Below are 15,038 nucleotides of genomic sequence, written 5' to 3' on the forward strand. Positions count from 1 at the left end.
TATAGAACTGAGTTTCTAAATCCTTCCAGTGGAAATCTATTCTACTTATTGAGCTCATCATTCTCTGTATATTAATATTTGGCCCCTGTTTACTTAATCTAATAACACGATTTATTCTATCTTGCCTAGAAACCATAAAACTACAGACGGTGATGGCAGTAGAACCCAGGATGGAAATGCCCATCTTCGGAGGCCGTCCTGACCAACCACTGATGAAGACCTAGCTGCACCCCTTACTGCGCCCCCTCTCAGCAAGAAGCAGTCAGGGCGGTCACTGCCCCCTTTCCCTAGCAGCAGCTAGGGTCTCTACCTGTAGAGGGGGAATGAGACAGGGACCATTGATGTAGTCAGAGTAGGGTGAGGGCCTCCGGAGGGGACAGGGCCAGATATTTGCAGTCAGAGCAATGTAACTACATGCAAGGAAACCCCTGTACTAAAACTCTGTGTTGAACATTAAGCTCTAGAATCATTCTTCAGTGAGATCAGTTAATGTTCCCCAGATAAAGAAGAGTAACAGATGTTTTATTATGCTAATCATTTGTAATCATGTGTAAGATTCACTTTAGCATGCTAAAAGGCCCAGGCCTATGTGCTGTCTTTCCTCCTTCAGATCTGACAAGGTGATTTTGCAAACGGAGCAACTAATTTAGATTGCAGACCCAGCTGTAGACGGTATGGTAAAAGGCAGGAAGAATTCCACTGTAAAGATAAGATTGCATTTTAACACCCAGGATGTTCAAGAGGCAGGATTCTTTAGCAAATAGACAATACCTCAGCCCACCTTGGGGGCTGGGCAGGCAGCCTTTTGATATGCTCCCAGACCAGAAGCTGTTATCCCAGAGAGAAATCAAGGCAGGAAATTCCTTATGTTAAAATTTAATATTCAGGGACCACACCCCTAAACTTTTTCATGTTCCCAAATATCCTCTACTGCCTATAAAACCCCCTACACAATGCACCACTACCGACTGGCTTGTCCCCTCCTGGTGTGAGCTGGGAGCTCAGTCCTTTCACTTTATCTCTAAATAAAAGCCTGTACCTTGCTCTCCTACCTCGAGAGTTTATGAGGCTCATTCTTCAGCGTCGTGAACAAGAACCCCGGCATCAAAAACTTGATACCCACTTAGAAAATCCTCTCAAAGGATGTTTCAGGTAGGCATCCACAAAATTCCCATATTAATTTTCACCTCTACCAAAATAATTGTAAGAGGCCAGAAATGGCAGCTCTTTAACGTGAGTGTCCAACAACTAAAGAAACCTCCAAACCTGTGGTACCTTTTCTATCCTCTCATTTTTTGGTTAATAAATTCTTTCTGGAAACAAATTTGTGTAAATGCTATGCCTACTAAATATGCATCACTGGATTGTTAGAAACTCCTGAAATTCTGAATTAGAGATTCTAAATTTGTGACAATACCTTGTGAAATCTGTCTGCATAACCTCCTCTATGTGTTACTTTACCTGGGCTGCTTCAAAGGTAGGGATATAATTTGACTCCTTGCTTCTTGCAACTTCCTGCCGAAGTTTTGCATTTTCTGTTTTTGCTTCCTTGATCTGCTGCTGAAGTTTTGTATTCTTAGCCTTTTCATTTTCAGATAACGAATTGCAAATTTTTTACTTGAGCGACCAATTTCTCAAGTCAAGATTTCACCTTATGTGTTTCTTTCAGGTTTTTCTTTTCATGTTTCTGAAATTCTTCATGTAAAGACAGGAATTCTTGTTCTCGGGTTTCTCTTTCCCTTTTCAGCAAGTCCAAAGCAGAAGCCCTGGCCTTTTCCAGCTCTCCTTTGAGTTGCTGCAGTTGCTCTCTTTTTCTTTTTTACTTGAGGTTTTGTCCATCTCTATGCACTGACTCACAGTTTCAGTTTTTTGTTGGATTTCAGTAATGTATCTTTCCAGTAGATGAACATAATTGCCCTTGACCTTCTTAAGCTCTAGCTGTAAGGTTTCCTCGTCATTCCTAGATTCCTTAAGATGTTTTTGGGTGTTGATTAAAATTTCATGCAAATTCTGCAATGCCTTGTCAGTGTCCCTCTTCTCTAGTTTACTCTGTATTTGTCTTGAATTAATTCTTCAAATTTCTTCTTTAGCTCATTTATGACTTCAATGAACACTTGCTGTTTGGTAATCTTCCTCTGTAGTTCTTCAACCTTCTTCTCTAAATGCATGTTACTACATTGTAGGCCTTGGATCAGAGTTTGCTGCTTTTTGTTAGTATATTTTAATTTCTGTAAGACTTCATTCAAAGCCATATCCTCTTACAAAGGTTCTAAGCTTGCCAAGCTTTGCTTTGTGTCAGGCATCTGGCAATTCTCCCAAGATGCTCTAAGATGCCAAGAAATGCCTGGGGACCAAACTGTGACACTTTGGGAACTCTGTACACCCTCCATTGTGACATCCTTCTGGTGATTGACTGGTATTTCAGAAGTATACCCAGAACTCTGTATTTCTTTTGAAGGAATCTGTAAATTACAGTAAATAAAGTAGGTGGGAAAAAGTAGAAAGATCATGAGCTTTGAAGTCAGAGCTGGCTTGAATCCTTAATCCCTGGTTTCCTCAGGTATAAAATAACAATAATATCTATGTCTAATAAAAATACCTACTTAATGTAAGGCTGGAGGCACCAGGGGAAGGGGTGAGCCTGCTGGACAAGCTCAGGCCTCACCAAACAAGGCCAAGAGACCAACAGGCTCCAGTCTGACAACATTCCAGAGCCTGATTGGATAACTTTCCTAACTAGAGCCCTCCCCCCAAGCTAGAAGATTAGTGGTAACTTTCCAGTACCTGGCTAAAGGCCAATGAGAGATGCCCACATACCCTAGGTGAGCCAATCCTTGCACCACTGTACACCTTTGCTGTCCCTCCCCCTGCCTTCTTTAAAAACTTGCTGCCTGCCCTGCTGAGGGTGACTTCCCCGGCCTGTGTTTCAGACCGAGGAACATCACCCGGGGGTGGCATTCAAATAAACTGCCTGGCCCTTTGTTGCCTCTCGTTGCCTGCTTATTTCGGTTGGAATTTATCTTACATTTGGTGCCAAAATCCCAGGAAGGAGCGTGAGTGTGGGGCCCCAACTGGCCACCAGCAGCCCTACCCCCTCCTTCCCCGAGACCTGAGACTTCAGCCTGCTCTCCTCTGCGTGGATCATTTTCAAGTGAGTCCCTCAGTTTCCCCAGTCTGTTTCCCTTCCTAACTCCATTTCACCTGGTCCATTCGAAATCGTAGCTATGTCCAGGGTGGGGCATCCAGCCCACCCTCTGTGGGCATCCAGCCTGCCCCTTGCCCTGCAATGTGGGAGACATCCCTAACCCAGGCCCCAGGATGTCTGTGGGCATCCAGCCCGCCCCTGGCCCTGCGGTGGGGGAGACGTCCCTCACCCAGGCTCCCAGGACGTCTCCCCTGACTTGGCACACTTGGGATGCTGGGCGCTCCTCTCAGTGGGATTGGTTGGGGAGTGACGCAGACATGGGGAACCAGCCCTCAAAAGTGGAGGCCCAGACCCTGTAGCAGGGTCTCATTTCTAATTTGGCTACTCTGTATTTGTCCTGGGCATTTTGCAAATGGAAGCTGGTCTTCCTTTGCTCTGAGGCCAGGCCTCAGTATCCCTTGGACAACCAATCTTGCTGGCCGCCTGAGGGAACTTTCAATTTTGGCCTCCTCACCAACTTAACTAATTATTGCCATCGGAGTGGAAAGTGGAGTGAAATCCCATATGGGCAGGCTTTTTGGACTCTGTGCACCTGCCCAGATTTGTGTGTTAAGTGTGCTCCTTCCCAAGTTTTGTTAGCCCAGGCCTCTGCCAAAGACCGCCGATCTCTACCCCTCCTATTACTAGGAGGCTCTTCTCTGATGGACTCAGTGGAGGATCTTGGCTACCCCCTTCCCGCTCCTCCAGGCCCACCGTGGGGGCAAGCCCCCTTCCTCAATGTTTCTCTCCACCATCTTGTTCTCCTTCTCTTATGGTTTCTCCACCACCTTGTTCTCCTTCTCTTCTGGTTTCTTCACCATCTTGTTCCCCTTCTCTTCCAGTCACGCCTCCATCTTGCTCCACAGGTGCCAACTACACTTCAGATAAAGCAGATAAAACTCCCCCATACCCCAGTCCCTGCCTTCAAGCTCTGCATTGATTCCAAGGTTGTATCCCCCACTGCCAAGGTTGCCCCCCCTTTGTCCCCTCCTTCAAACCCACTGCCGTCTTATTTGCCATGGCTGGTGCCCAAATGGTCTAGGCCTCCTGTAACCTGCTCTAAGTCACAGCGGTCTCAAGCTCAGGTGATGGCTTCTCTGAGGAAGGTAGCGGGGGATGAAGGAGTAGTGCAGGTTCATGTTCCTTTTTCCCTAGTGGACTTGTCCCAAGTAGAACAGCGATTGGGGCCCTTTTCCTCCAACCCCATAGTGTTTGCTAAGCAGTTTAAATATCTCACTCGAGCCTACAAGCTCACCTGGCATGATGTACATGTAGTCCTCCAATCCACTCTAACCCTGGAAGAATATGACCGTGTCACAGCGGCAGCACAGCACTGTGCAATGAAGCCCATGCCACAGATGAGCGGGAACCTATGGGCAGAGAAGCTATTCCTCTACAAGAACCCCTGTGGGATTATAATTCTCCTGAGGGTGAAGCATGCCGGGATCGCATGGTTCGCTACTTATTGGCAGGTATAAACTCAACCACCCAAACGGCTATCAATTATGATAAGCTTAGAGAAATTACCCAGAAACCTGATGAAAACCGATCAGAATTCCTCAAGCGCCTAAAAGAAACTCTAGGAACTTTTACTAAGATTGACCCGGCCTCAGTGTTAGGTTCCTCTCTCCTGGCCATGCATTTTATAACTCAGTCAGCTCCCAACATCAGGTGCAAGCTTAAAAAGGCTGAGGATGGTCCCCAGACCCCTCCAGGAGACCTGGTAGGTATGCCATTTAAAGTTTTTCATGCCCGAGAGGATGAGAGTAAGAGGAGGTCAGCTGCCCAAATGGCAGAACAGACTTGCGCCATAACAGCTGCTCTGCAGCTGGCTCGTGGAGATCGTCGGGGTGTCCCTGAAGATCAACTCGAACCTCTGGGTCCTTGCTTTTGGTGCGGTGAAGAAGGGCACTGGGCACAGAAGTGCCCTAACCAACCGTGCAGACCGACCAGACCATGCCCCAGCTGCAGTAAGCGAGGTCATTGGAAAGTAGACTGTCCACTCAAGGGTGGTCCTCCTCCAGCGGCAGAGCCCCGTGGGGGGTGGACGCCCTCAAAGGACTACCCTTCAGACCTGCTGGGCATCCTCAAACACTGAAGACGCCTGGACTCGGACACCCTGATCACCCTCGCCGAGCCTAGGGCCAAGCTGTGGGTAGCAGGTAAGCCCATCTCCTTCTTAGTGGATACGGGGGCTACCTACTCTCTTCTCCCCTCCTTTAAAGAGCCTTTGAACCCTACCAATATCTCTGAACCTGCCAATATCTTTGAACCTGCCAATATCTTTGAACCTGCCAATAGTTGGGGTCATGGGAACCCTCTCCAAGCCTTTAGGGATGGGCCCGGTGGCCTGCACCTTCCAAGGCATCCCATTTACCCATTTCTTTCTGGTCATGCCTTCCTGTCCTACCCCTCTGTTAGGATGGGATTTGCTCTATAAGTTAGGAGCCTCTATTTCCCTCCCACCTTTTAAATGCTTACAGGAAGCCAGAAACTCCCTCATTGCTTTGGTCAGCGAAGGGGAGTTGGACGACAGGGACCTGAGTCTCCCAACTTCCTGGACTGCTGTCAATCCAGTCATGTGAGACATCTCAACCCCTGTGGTGGCAACCCACCACACCCCAGTTTTAATATGCCTTAAGGACCCATCCTGCTTCCCTTCTTGGCCTCAATTTCCTATTTTGCAGGCTCAGCGAAGGGGACTACAGCCTATTGTTAATCATCTACTCTAGCAGGGGCTTTTAGTACCAACTAACCCTCCATGCAATACTCCCATCTTGCTGGTAAAAAAGCCTTCTGGAGCATATCATTCAAGACCTCTGAATAATTAACGAGGCTGTTATTCCCTTACACCCAATAGTGCCTAACCCATATGCTCTTCTGTCTCAGGTCCCTTCCGGTACCTCTCATTTTACTGTACTGGACATTAAAGATGCCTTTTTCACTATACCTCTCCACTCAGACTCGCAGCCACTATTTGCCTTTACGTGAGAAGACCCTGACACCCGTCGGTCTAGACAATTGACCTGAACAGTTCTACCTCAGAGTTTTAGAGATAGCCCCCATCTTTTTGGACAGGCCTTGGTGGAAGACCTCTTGCGACGTCCAATGGGCAAGAGTACTCTCCTCCAATACATGGATGATCTTTTACTTTGCAGCCCCTCAAAGGAGGCCTCGGTCCTGGACACCACATCCCTTCTTAATTTTCTGGCAGGCATGGGATACAGGGTATCCCCTGCCAAAGCACAGCTATCTCTACCTCAGGTTACATACCTCGGGCTAACTCTAACTCCCACCACTAAAGCCCTGATGGTGGACCGAGCGGCTGTGATTAAAGCTCTCCTGCCACCTACTTCAGGAGCCGAGATACTATCCTTTCTAGGATTGGTGGGGTTTTTCAGACACTGGGTGCCTAACTTTGTCCTTCTAGCCAGACCGCTCTATGCGGCTGCCACAGAGACTCCTACTGGGCCGCTAACTTCACCCGCCGAGGTGGCTTTTGCTTTCAATCAATTGAGAGATGCGTTGCTCTCATCTCCCCCATTAATGCTCCCCAACTTAACTAAGCCCTTTACCCTATATACAGCAGAGAGGGCAGGGGTGGCCACCGGAGTGCTGGTACAGCCAGTGGGGCAGGGGTGCCGTCCCATTGCCTTTCTCTCCAAACAGTTGGATACCACCACCAGAGGGTGGCAGCCTTGCCTCCGAGCCCTGGCAGCTGCGGGAAGTCTGGCCCGAAAAGCCCTGAAACTAACTCTCCAACAGCCCATTACTGTGTATTCCCCACACTGGTTACAAGATCTTTGGAGTCATAAATCCATGGCCTCCTTGAGTCCTTCAAGGGTACAGGAATTCCACCTCCTGTTTATTGAACATCCACAGGTAACCCTACAAGTCTCTCCCCCCCTTAACCTAGCCTCCTTGCTTCCCATCAGCCATCAGGCAGATCAGCCCACTCACTCCTGTGTAGAGATTGTAGAGGCTCTTAGAAAACCTAGGGAGGGCCTACAAGATGTGTCCCTCGAGGACACTGACTTGACCTTTTTTGTAGATGGAAGCTCGGTGAAGGGGAGTGACAGGGTGTGAAGGGCGGCCTATGCAGTGGTGACTCTGTCACAGGTGATAAAGCAAACCTACTCCCATCTGGGACCACCTCCCAGAAAGCCGAATTAGTAGCTCTTACCCGGGCGTTACAGCTGGCAGCCGGGAAGAGGGCCACAATTTATTCTGACTCTAAATATGCCTTCCTAATTACACACACTCATGCTGCGATTTGGAAAGAAAGGGGCTTCCTTACCACTAAGGGAACCCTGATCATCAATGGTAGGGCTATCAGCCGCCTGCTACAGGCCCTACAAGACCCTAAAGAAGTGGCCATCGTGCATTGTAAGGGACATCAGACTAAAAACAATCCAGTAACCAGAGGTAATGCGTTGGCAGATGCCACAGCCCGAAAATTAACATCCGGGTGGGAGCAACCCTCTGTGCTGTTTCTTTCCCCCTCTCTATTGCCCCAATACCCTGATGACGAACAGCAACTGCTTCTACATCAAGCGGGGATGTTGGGAGATCAGGGATGGATATATCTCGGGGGACGAATTGCCCTCCCCCAAGCCCAAGGCAGAGATGTCATATCCAAAATTCATCAGTTTCTATACATTGGGCTGGAAGCCATGCACCAGTTTCTCTCCCCCATATTTGCCCCTTATGGTCTCCGCAATGCCATAGATTAGGTAGGTGCACCAAGCCTGCACTACTTGTCATCTCGTCTCATCTCAAGGTGCTCTGAAGACCCGGATGGCCCTCCACCAGATGAGGGGAACAATCCCCGGACGGGACTGGCAGGTCGATTTCACCCACATGCCTAAGCATAAAAAGCTCCGGTATTTACTAGTTCTGTTTGATACCTTTTCAGGGTGGATTGAAGCCTTCCCCACCAGCCAGGAAACAGCTTCGGTAGTGGCACAGACATTGGTGGCGCATATCATCCCCCGCTTTGGCCTGCCTGCCTCGCTGCAGTCAGACAATGGGCCTGCTTTCATCTCTCGGGTCACTCAGCTAACAGCTGAGGCTCTCAATATCACCTGGAACCTCCATATACCCTACCACCCCTAATCGTCGGGTAAGGTCAAAAGGGCTAACGGTCTCTTAAAGGACCAAATAACTAAGCTGTCTTTAGAGGTAAAGCTCTCATGGTCTGATCTTCCCTCCATCGCTCTCACTCGGCTGCGTGCTGCCCCCCGGGGACCGGCTGGACTAAGCGCATTTGAGCTGATGTATGGCAGGCCCTTCTTACTAAACACAGACCTACTCGCTACCTCTCCTCCTTTGGCCTCCTACCTTCCTTACTTTACACTGTTGAGACATCTTCTTAGGGAACATGCAGACCAGCTCCTACCCCAACCCACGTCATCCAACAACCCAGGAGACGTAGCAATCCTTCAGCCAGGAGACGAGGTACTCCTAAGAGAACTCCAGCCAAAATCTCTCCAACCCCACTAAACAGGGCCTTATACAGTAATCCTCACTATGCCCTCAGCAGTCAAACACACGGGCATTCCTCCTAGTATCACCTTTCTAGGCTCAAACAGGTACCCAGACATGATGATTGGGTGTCTTGTGAGGTGGGTCCTCTTAAGCTGTGGGTTAGTCGTGTCAAGTACAACCAGCCAGATGAATAACCCGGTAGTCTCCAGGCAGAGTTATTCTGCATGGAAGTTTAAGCTCCAACTAACTCTTTATGGAATCAACAGAGAAGCAGGCACCCAAAGTTGCCCACGTGTAGGTTGTCAGGCACCGATTCAAATACTGGTACACACAGACATCTTAAACACTTTCTCAAACCCTATGCTGTGCTTTCCATATGACCAAATCTCTCATACATGTATTTTCCAGTCCGACATGTATGGGGGATGTCATCCTGAATTGGACACATGTAGAGTTCATGCAGTAGAAAAAACAGCAAGAGGAGTCTCAGACTTGTTCTTCAGAATACAAGATAAGCTATACATCACCATTAGTGACCCATGGGATCCACGCTGGGAAAAGGGAGTACAGGGCAAGCTATACGATAGTTACCAATGGTCCCCACAGGGCACAGTATACATCAAGAGGGAATGGACCACTGTAAATCCCACTCTCATGTGAAGTTCTAAACACCCAGGCACAGGTATCAAGTAATATTCTAAAAACAGAACAGGCACTAAAACAGAAGATTCAGTCGGACCCCTGCCCCCCCTCTCTACGATCAGCAGGAGCACCACTTTCCTGGGCCGGAGTCATTAGAGAAACAGTGCAGTTTCTTAATGCTTCACATATCCTCAGCAATGTGTCTGATTGTCTCCTCTGCGCCTCCCTCCAACGCCCCCCGGTGGTGGCAGTTCCCGTTAGTTTTTTCCAGGCTCAACCAGTAAACTCTGAAAAAGACTGCAGCCTCCCTTTAAGCAAGGTACCGATGTAGAAAACGAGCCTTAAGCTCAAAGCTCAACATAGGTCTGGGGCCATCAGAAAATGGCGCAAAGACCCATCGTCCCCACTGACCTGCTACCTGACCCAGCATTCCACCATCTCAGAATTGTCAATGGGAAGCCAATGCTGATGACGGGTAACCATAGACACTCCAATCTCCCTTCGAGGGGGCGGGTTCTTCTGGTGCAATAATATGCTTACACAATGCATCAACTACACCACAGTAGGACCCTGCTTTTCGGTGATGCTGGTGCCCCAACTAACATTGTACAGCAAACCTGAGGTAAGACAGGCACTAGACGAATGGTCTATATTTCAAAACACTAGACAGAAGAGGGCAGTTTTTCTACCGGTGCTGGTGGGAGTGAGCCTAGTTACTGCAGTGGCTGCAGCCACCACAGGGGCAGGAGCATTAGGCCATAGCTTAGTCAGCTCTCAGGGTCTAGCAAGTCAATTGGCAGCATTAGACGATAGAGTGAGCCTAACCTTGGGAGAAACCTCAACCTCCCTTATCTCCCTCCAGTGACAACTTACTTCCCTTGCTCAGGTCACCCTTCAAAATCAGTGTGCCTTAGATCTGCTTACCACAGAAAAGGGCGGAACCTGTATTTTCCTGCAGGAAGAATGCTACTACTATATCAATGTGTCTGGGGTCGTAGAACAAAGTGTAAAAAAAACTACAAGAACTACAAAAAGACCTCCACAAAACACGAGTACCTGAAGGCAGCCCTTATGGGTGGCTTCAGTCCCCTATAATGGCCTGGCTAATGCCTCTGCTAGGCCCCTTAATAACAGTTTGTGGTCTACTCTTAATTGCCCCATGTGTTTTCAAGTTCCTTCAACAGCGCATGGCAGAAATTTCACATATAAAAGTTAATCAACTGTTGCTGCACAAGTACTTGCCCCTTCCGACTGAGCCTCCTCCATCCGTCAACTAGCCTTAAACTACCACCACCACCCCATGATGCCCCTTGTCAGCCGGAAGTAGCCAGATTGAGTCATTGCCCATTATGACCAAAAGGCTGGAATGTAAGTGTGGAGGCACCAGGGGAAGGGGTGAGCCTGCTGGACAAGCTCAGGCCTCACCAAACAAAGAGAAGAGACCAACAGGTTCTGGTCTGACAAGATTCCAGAGCCTGATTGGATAACATTCCTAACTAGAGCCCTTCCCCCAAGCTAGAAGAGTAGTGGTAACTTCCAGTACCTGGCTAAAGGCCAATGAGAGACCCCCACATACCCCAGGTGAGCCAATCCTCGTGCCACTGTACACCTTTGCTGTCCCTCCCCCTGCCTTCTTTAAAAACTTGCTGCCTGCCCTGCTGGGGGTGACTTCCCTGGCCTGTGTTTCAGACCGAGGAGCATCACCGGGAATTGCGTTCAAATAAACTGCCTGGCCCTTTGTTGCCTCTCGTTGCCTGCTTATTTCGGTTGGAATTTATCTTACATTGGAATTTATCTTACACTTAACAAAAATACTTATATTAATTGCTAAGCATATGTACAAAATCTAACAGCACAGCAGACCACAGACAGTAGGTACAGAGAGATACACCACATTGACTTTTACAAAAGAAAAATTAAACTTTGATGCTCTTACCACTTTCTAGGATAAACTTTTCTGAACACATACAAGATACTTGCCTTGACTTCCAATGGATTAAAACAAATGTATCAATTACTCTATAGTCTGAGTCCTCTTTTGAATAGAGACTTCTAAAATTTCTCACTAAACCATTACCTCACTTATGCTTTGACTACTGGGAACATTAGAATGTCAGATGGACATGTCTTATGACTGGCTTCTTGTCCACAATACAGGTTTGAGGGACTTTAAAAAAGAATGGTAAGTTGTAGTAAGGAACCCCTGAGATGAATGTGATATAAAAATCCAGTAAAATATATCTGTAGGGGTGGGCAGTATAACTTTCTAGAATTTAGAGATAATGGACCCCTATATTTTAATCATTTTTTCATTGTTCTGGGTCAAAGACAACTATCCTTACTGAGGCCTATGAGGTCCTGACATCTGATCTTGCTACCTGACCCAGGCTACCTCATGTACTACATCCCCACTGCTTCTCCCAACTCAGCAACACAGGGTTTCCTTCAGCTCCTAGTAGTCACAGGGTGCTCCCCGCAGCCACAGGGTTTTTGCACAGGTTATTTCTGCACAGAATGCTCTCCTACCCACCATTACCTCATTAACTCCTATTCATCCTTCAGAGCTCAGCTCAACTACTACTACATGAACGCCTTCCCTAAACTCTCTACCAACGGCAGGACTCCCATTTTACTTTTATTCACAGCATATATAGTTACAGTTATATGTAATTTTATATAACATATGTAAAATTATATATACTTTATATGTAACTTATTCACAGCCTTACTGCAGCTGAAAACTCCCATTTATTTGTGTGATTATTTGATTAATGTCTGTCTCCTCTGCAAGGGTGTCATTTTCATGAGGACAAAATCCACACCTTTTTGAGGTTTTTTGAACAATTGTATAACCAACATAAAACACAGGGCCTAGCACACAATAGATGCCTGAAAGTACTGACTACTAAATAAATCACCAAATGCAATGGGAATAGGAAGGAACAATTTTGAGAAACACTAATTAAACAGATTTTTTGAATGTCACTTTCTAGAAATCAACATAAGGAAAAAAAGTTCTCTTTTAAATATTGTTTCCAAATAAATGAACAAAAAAACCTGCTCATACTTGTAAGTGAAACATGATAGCTGTAACTTTTCTCATCAAACTTGCAAGGAAAAGGTATTATTTATGTTATTCTTGGGTTACACTGATTTACCCATACCAATTCTTAAAATTCTTATTTTTTTTTTGTTCAGAGAGAACATGGAATTTGTTCTTGGCATCTATGGTGCTCTTAGGATATTACACATGTGCCCAGAATCAATAAGTCAGAAGAAAAGTTAATGTTTCACTTTGGTAGAAAAGTAAATACATTTTGCCTGACAACAGAAATCCCACATGATAAAAAAATTTTTAACTTTTCTTGTCAAATAATTTAATACCTCTGTACTTCTTCCTCTTCTCAACCTTTTCCTTACTGTAAACTCTAAGTGCCAGCCAATTTGTTTTGCCAAATATAGTAGCTTACAATATTCAAATTACCATGTATATGCTAATATGCATAAAAGGATGAGTAAGACAGTGCCCTCAAAGAAATTATCATTTAGTAGAGCTGATCTCCAAGTATGCAGTTGGAGATTTTATTAGAAATAAATATTAGGAATTTTGTTTCTAAATTGACTAAGATTTCAAAAGGTACTTTCCTCAGAGAAGCAATATCCCTTGTGCTGATTGGATGCTTTAGTACTCCTATCTCAGATTATATACTTTATAAAATACTCTAGTACTTTAATGCTCTAAAGGCTATACTGACCACCAAAAATCTTACCTCCTCTGTTTTATAATTAGCTCTCAGATCAAGTGGGTTAAAGCTATTCTCTTCATAAAATGGCTTTTCAACATTACTGGGTACATTTTCCTTACATAAGATTTGAGGTGGACTAGGTTTGAGGGCAGATTCCTTGGTAGTACTGATGGCCAGTAGCATTTCCATAGATTTCAGTGTCTCTCCACTGCAGTGGATTAGAAGTGGGCTTCCAGAAGATTGTCTGACCCATTCATAAACAAGGTGGTCTTTATTTATGGAAGTGCTAGTTCCCATTGGATTTTCTTCCTTAAATGAATCTTCCTTTACACCAGTGTCTTTTGCATAATTATATCCATGACTTTGAAATTCTGGCTTCTCTGTGTAAGGTAAGTCTTCTGTCAGATTTTGAAATGTTATCATTTCATTATTAAATGCTTTTGTCTGAAGAGATTTGCAAAAGGGTTCAAATAGTCTGAAGGAAGAAATGCTGGTGTCATTTGGCTTTGTTAGTACATTCTGTGAGTGACTTCCAATGATGACATCTCATTAGAAAGAGAAAGACGAAAATAGGAATTAGATGATCATAAATTTATGTGTTAACAGTTATAGTGACATTTATGAAATAAACTGTTGGAGCCTTTTAAGAATTACATATATTTTAACCTTTTCCATAGAATTGATTTTAGCATGGCTTTGTGCTTGCAAACAAAACATTTTACACGAGGGAAAGAAGTTCTCAAATGACTGCTACAGAAAGCTTGTTAGTCCAAGAGAGCTTCAAAATTCTTTCATTGTAATTTCAAATTGCCTTAATTACAAAATTTCAAAAGAATAGAAAAGCACAGTGAATAGCATAACACACAAACTTGTTTAATCTCACAACAATCCCATGAGCTATGTACAGTTATTAACCCTGTTATTACAGATAAGGATGTAAGAGATTTAAGTCACTTAACCTAAGGTCTCAGAGCTGGTAAACAGTGTGGCTGGGATTCTTGAATACCCTTTTTTTTTTTGTTATCATTAATCTACAATTACATGAGGAACATTATGTTTACTAGACTCTCCCCTTCACCAAGTCCCCCCAACAAACCCCATTACAGTCACTGTCCATCAGTGTAGTAAGATGCTGTAGAATCACTACTTGTCTTCTCTGTTGTTGCACAGCGCTCCCCTTTCCCCCAACCCCCACATTATACATGGTAATCATGATACCCCCTTTCTTCTTCCCTGCCCTTATCCCTCCCTACCCTCCCATTCTCCCCAGTCCCTTTCCCTTTGGTAACTGTTAGTCCACACTCATATGTGGAGTATAAGAACAAAGAAAAAACTGAAGGAACAAAACAGCAGAATCACAGAACCCAAGAATGGACTAACAGTTACCAAAGGGAAAGGGACTGGGGAGGATGGGTGGGAAGGGAGGGATAAGGGGGGGGGAGAAAGGGGGCATTGCAATTAGCATGTATAATGTGGGGGGAGGCACAGGGAGGGCTGTGTAACACAGAGAAGACAAGTAGTGATTCTACAGCATCTTATTACACTGATGGACAGTGACTGTAATGGGGGTTGTGGGGGGGATTTGGTGAAGGGGGGAACCTAGTAAACATAATGTTCCTCATGCAAATATAGATTAATGATACCAAACAAAAAAAAAGCCCATGAGACTTCAGGAACTCTGAGCAGGTCTGATTTGAAACTCATGATACAGTGCCTCAAAGTTGGGGAGGTGGATTCTTCCCCTGCCAGTAGATTGGCCACATCAAAGCAGTGTCAGCGACAGGGAAAAATTTCTAAGGACAGCAATTTAGCCCAGGCAACCCCCTTCTGCTTCTCAGCAAAAACAGCAGAACACTCCCTTAATTCCCTGCTGTGCCAGGCACTCACTCCTTAAGCTCATTCCCTAAAATTATTCCCCTTTGTTTGCTGGCTGTGCACATAGAAATGTTGCAGATAAGGAAGCAGAAAGATACATACTG

The 15,038-nt window shown here is 45.7% G+C and overlaps 1 protein-coding gene across 1 annotated transcript; it reads right to left on the reverse strand.

The window, feature by feature from the left end:
- Nucleotides 1–1,413: 1,413 nt before the first annotated feature.
- CAGE1 (cancer antigen 1) lies at nucleotides 1,414–3,145 on the reverse strand. The gene is given in 5 exon segments (XM_057493898.1): nucleotides 1,414–1,596; nucleotides 1,598–1,806; nucleotides 1,809–2,045; nucleotides 2,048–2,462; nucleotides 3,026–3,145. Coding segments are annotated over 5 exon segments (1,125 nt in total). The 3' UTR covers nucleotides 1,414–1,452.
- Nucleotides 3,146–15,038: the final 11,893 nt, after the last annotated feature.

Source organism: Manis pentadactyla, chromosome 16, assembly GCF_030020395.1.
Source record: "Manis pentadactyla isolate mManPen7 chromosome 16, mManPen7.hap1, whole genome shotgun sequence".
Classification (NCBI taxonomy): Eukaryota; Metazoa; Chordata; class Mammalia; order Pholidota; family Manidae; genus Manis; species Manis pentadactyla.